This window comes from Phaethon lepturus, unplaced genomic scaffold (assembly GCF_000687285.1).
Source record: "Phaethon lepturus isolate BGI_N335 unplaced genomic scaffold, ASM68728v1 scaffold19357, whole genome shotgun sequence".
Classification (NCBI taxonomy): Eukaryota; Metazoa; Chordata; class Aves; order Phaethontiformes; family Phaethontidae; genus Phaethon; species Phaethon lepturus.
The window spans coordinates 4,512-9,116 of NW_010552744.1; the positions used below are offsets into that span (position 1 = coordinate 4,512).

At 46.4% G+C, this 4,605-nt stretch overlaps 1 protein-coding gene across 1 annotated transcript in view; it reads left to right on the forward strand.

Annotated features, from left to right (window-relative positions):
- Nucleotides 1–4,605, forward strand: part of PHC1 (polyhomeotic homolog 1 (Drosophila)) — a 13,330-nt gene that overhangs the window by 1,050 nt on the left and 7,675 nt on the right. The window contains exons 3-6 of the mRNA XM_010291315.1: nt 1,070–1,147; nt 1,924–2,073; nt 3,030–3,185; nt 4,277–4,605. The exon at nt 4,277–4,605 is cut by the window's right edge and continues 158 nt beyond it. Coding sequence (XP_010289617.1) covers nt 1,070–1,147; nt 1,924–2,073; nt 3,030–3,185; nt 4,277–4,605 — 713 coding nt within the window. The remainder of the gene's footprint in view (nt 1–1,069; nt 1,148–1,923; nt 2,074–3,029; nt 3,186–4,276) is intronic.

Consider the following 4,605-nt stretch of genomic DNA (forward strand, 5'->3'; position numbering starts at 1 on the left):
GGCATCCCATGAGGAAAGTTGCACTTTAGATGTCTGTGACTAGCCCCTGCACCTTCTTTAAATAAAAAATATGTGGATAAATCAGCAGTGGATGCAGTAGTGTTTAAATACTGTTTTGAAGTGAACCATGGGCTGTTATTTCTCTGAGAATAAACATGGTCTTGTGTGCATGAAATTTCAGGTGGTATCCTCTGAGTTTTATGTTTTGAAACTTAGTAGCCCATGTTTTCTTTACCACTTACTAGCAGGAGGGATCTGGAGTAGATCTTGTCCAGCCAGGAGGGTGTTTCTTTAACTGAGATGTGTTTATACAAATAGAGATATTTTAAGATGTGTAATTGTTGAGTAATTTTTTTTTTCTTTAGCAACTTTGCTCACCTACCAGACGTTATAATCAGTTGAAGATGAACTATGTGTGATGTGAAACAGTTTTGTCTGTGTAACAATATCTCCATAAGTAGTTGTGCTCCTTGGCTCTTAGTCCAGGATTTAGTTGTTCTCAAAATCCCTACCTGCAGTTTTATAGCACAGAGGGAACAGAATCCTCTCACCAGTTTTGCACAAATCTTAGTTATAAAACTAACTGAACTTGTACAGTGACATTCCCGTGGGATCACAGCGGGGAGTGTATTCTGAAATTTGTTACTTGGAGTGCTGTCATTGCATTGTTACTAAACTGCCTAGCTAGCCCAGAAAATTGCTAATATTGTGGGGAACGTCTGGGTGTTAACCAAGTGGATTGCAGCATCAGGATGAGGGTTGCAGTGTGTAGCATGACAAGCTGGAGCAACATTAGGGTATGTACCCATGGGTGGAAGGACTGGAGGTCATGAACTGTAAGGGTCTGTTGTCCTTGGGTATTATATAGGACTGAACTGGTTGGAGAAGGGGAGGTACCTTGCTGAGTTACTGCACCTGATTTGTAGGGCATGGCAGGGATTTGTAGTGGTTAGACTGTGCTCATGTTCTCAGGAATGGGAGAAGATGATGACGGGACTAGGTGTTCTGCCAAAGCAGAACAGGTACTGTTCCAGTTCCAGGTACTGACTTCTCTGCCAATCTCTTGCAGGCTACAATTGCAGCCAGTAGACAGGCCAGCTCCCCCAACACCAGCACCCCGCAACAGACCACCACCACCCAGGCCTCTGTAAGTAACTGCTCCCTCACACATGTATCAACACCTCCCTCCAACCCCCACCTTGTTCTTTCTCCTCTTTGTCTTTTAGGAAGGCAGACAGCCAGGGAAACACAGCTTCTAAGAATGCTGGGAATCCACAAGATGTAGACAACTTTGAGGATTTGGGGTGTTGTCATTATTGGTGGGGGTTGAGGAGACCAGAGAAGGTTTCTGAGGGGGAAAGGCCTCTTAGCTGGAAAGGTAGACACTGATCTCTCTTTGCTGAGGCTTTGGGGATACGTTGTCATGGATTAGAAAAGGATCAGGACTTCTTAGAAGAGGAAGGAGTCATGAGCAGCTTGAAAGGGAATTCTCTTTTTTTCTTGGGCAGAGTAGCAGTTTGTGGAATTAGAGGAAGTCTGGTTTTGTAGTGAGTATTGAGGAACTGGGATTTGTTCAAAGAGTAAATGAGATGGTAGGGTAGAGATTACTTTGTGGGTTTTTTTTTTTCCCCTTTACTTGAGAGGCTCGAGAAAATGATGCATTTCTTTTGGATCTCTTATTGCAGTTGCATAGTAACAGTGGTGATACTCAGGCTTAGCATGCAAATGAGATTAGCATCCAGGGCTTTGGCTAGTTTAAATTGGGCATCCCCTTAAGACAAGAACTTTTTTCTTCTTGGTCGCCAGGGGGATACAGGAAAAAACTAAAATGTCTGTTCTGGCTGTACCCCAGTGAGTGAATTTATACTTATATCTTTGCCTTCATCTCTTCCTATATGATTTGGGGCTTTTCTCTGTCTTAAGATCAACCTAGCCACCACATCAGCTGCTCAGCTGATCAGTCGATCACAGAGCGTGAGTTCACCCAGCGCCACAACCCTGACGCAGTCTGTGCTCCTTGGGAATACCACCTCACCACCTCTCAACCAATCACAGGCTCAGATGTATCTCCGGGTAAGAGATGTGTATGCAAAATGTGTCCTGACCATGAACCCCACTTCCTAGACGCTTCAGTGTTTCACTGCTTGGGATTGCCAATGCCTTTGGACTAAATCTAGGTTTAAGGATGATGTATATTTTAAATTCAGATGGAGAAGCTCCTGTCTCTGAAACCACAAGTTTGACTCTGGGCTCAGCTTTTGAGGGTAGATGAGCTTTGTATTGTGTGGCTCAGGTGAGATTGTTAAGAACCATGTTTGTCTCTGCTCTGCATAGGTGTTAAAGATCCCATGGTACCTCTCACTAGAGTGTAAATGTGAAGTATATGTCCTAGACTTGAATATAGCTCACAGAAATAAAGCTACTCTTCTGGGTCAGTGCTGGAACAGATATATGGTAAATTATTCTCTTCTACCACTGCTGAGCTCAGGGATGTAAGTCAGAATTCCAAGTAAGTCTAGAAACATAAATCAACATGAACAAAGATCTCATTCTTTTAATCGGTTTGAAGTGCTGCTAAAATAGAAAACATTAGGCTTGGCTGTGGTCAGTCTAGGGTTTGGTTACCTACTTTAAAATGTTTTCTGCATCTGAATTGACTTTAGATACAGATCGTAATCTGCCTTTTTTTCAGGCAACTCTGGTCTTTTATCACTGTTTCTCAACTAGTCCTGGACATACATCTGAAAATTAAGTGATACCCCAGTCTTTTAGCCAGTCTTGGGCAGTCTGTGGGAGATGGCCCTGGCCCATGTTTGATAGAAGAGTACTTGTTTCCATAAGGAAACTGTTCCCAGTTTCCTGCTCCTGAGGATTATGTTCAGTGTTACAGTGCAGGGAGGGTTGGGGGTTTTGCAATGTGTGACATTGCAGCCCAGTGTTGCGTTGTAATCTGTTTGTTTGTGGTTTGCTGTCTTTCTCTCTTCCCCTCTGTTCCTTTCATTCCACACCACCTCACCCTCCCTCAACAGCCACAGCTGGGGAACCTGTTGCAGGTAAACCGGACCTTGGGCCGCAATGTGCCTCTTGCCTCCCAACTCATCCTGATGCCCAACGGGGCTGTGGCTGCTGTCCAGCAGGAGGTACCACCTACTCAGTCTCCTGGGGTCCATGCAGACACAGACCAGGTCAGTGACACCCCCTCCCAGAGTCCTCTCTTTCCACTGCTCTCCCATAACTCCACACTCTGGTATTTGTCTCCAGCTGTCCCTGTATAGCACATTAGCTCTATTTTATCCCCAACCTGTGTCCCTGTGCAGGCAGGAAATTCTATTCTCTCTTGCCACTGTTTTTTCATATTTGTTTTTTGCCTCCAGAGACGGGATTCATTTCTGCTTAGAATTTCTGGGGTGAGCCACAGACTGGATCAATCCCATCTTCACAGTTTCTCAATTTTCCTTGTGTGAAAAGGATTGTTGAGTTCTGTGTTCAGTTTTCAGTCACTCTGCAATTAAGAGTCTTTGCCAGCTGTAGCATTCCTTCACCCACTTGGCTTGTTGTAAAGATGCCACAGACTGAACATGCCACAAAGTCTTAGGTCCTGCATTCATCTATAAGTAATTCTCCAGGTCGGGGAGCTGCGGTGGCTTCCCATTTTCTTTGTCCTATCCCAGTTGTTCTTGGGATTTCCAGTTACTTCATATTTTTCTTGTCTGGAGCACTTTCTTTGAAGGAAAGTCATCCATGATCAAACTTGAAGATACCACTGCATTTGGAAGAGGATGGCAGCACCAAAATGCAGAAGAACTGGTGAAATCAGAAGGGCTGTAGGCCATGAGTAGATCTGTGGGCCTCCTGAGTGGAAAGCCTTGCACAGGGGGAGGAGGCAGGTGGCACAGGAATTGAAAAAGTTTGATTTGTCTTTAAAGGGGTATCTCAGTGCTTTTAGAGCTGTGCTAAACTGAGTCCTACCAATGCAAAGGTGTGGCAGGCAGGTCTGAAGGCTGTCCCATGACTCAGAGAATGGTGGTGTCCTCACATGCTGTTCAGACAGTGCCACGAGATCTCTAACTTCCATCAGAGATGGGGCAGGAAGGAGTTCAGGATAATGTTTTTCCTGGGGAGGGCCGTGCCTGAGCTGTGCCCTGCAGTGTTAGCCAGCACATGAGACTTGAAGCATCAATTTAGCCTGTATCCCAGTACAGTGTGTTGCTTATGTGTTTTCCAGCAAGTAACGTACGTAAAGCAAACGCATTCTGTTCTGTGTATGTGCTTCTAGGTGCAGAACTTGGCTGTGAGGAGCCAGCAGACCTCAGCCACTAATGCCCAGCTCCAAGGCTCTGCTCAGAAGGCAGGTCTGCCAGGAAGCTCCCAGGCTTCGGGCTTACCGCAGGCCACCAGCACGGGCCAGACCTTGGCAGTAGCTCAGGCCTCCGCCAGCAGCGCGGGCCAGTCCCTCAACCTGAGCCAGGGGGCAGCAGGCAGCAATGGTGTCTCTGGGGGCGTGGTGGCAAGTGGTGGGAGCCAGACCTCAACGGGACTGGGCCAGACCTCCTCGGCAGGCACCGCTGGCAGCTGCCAAAGGAAAGGCACGGGGGTGGTTCAGCC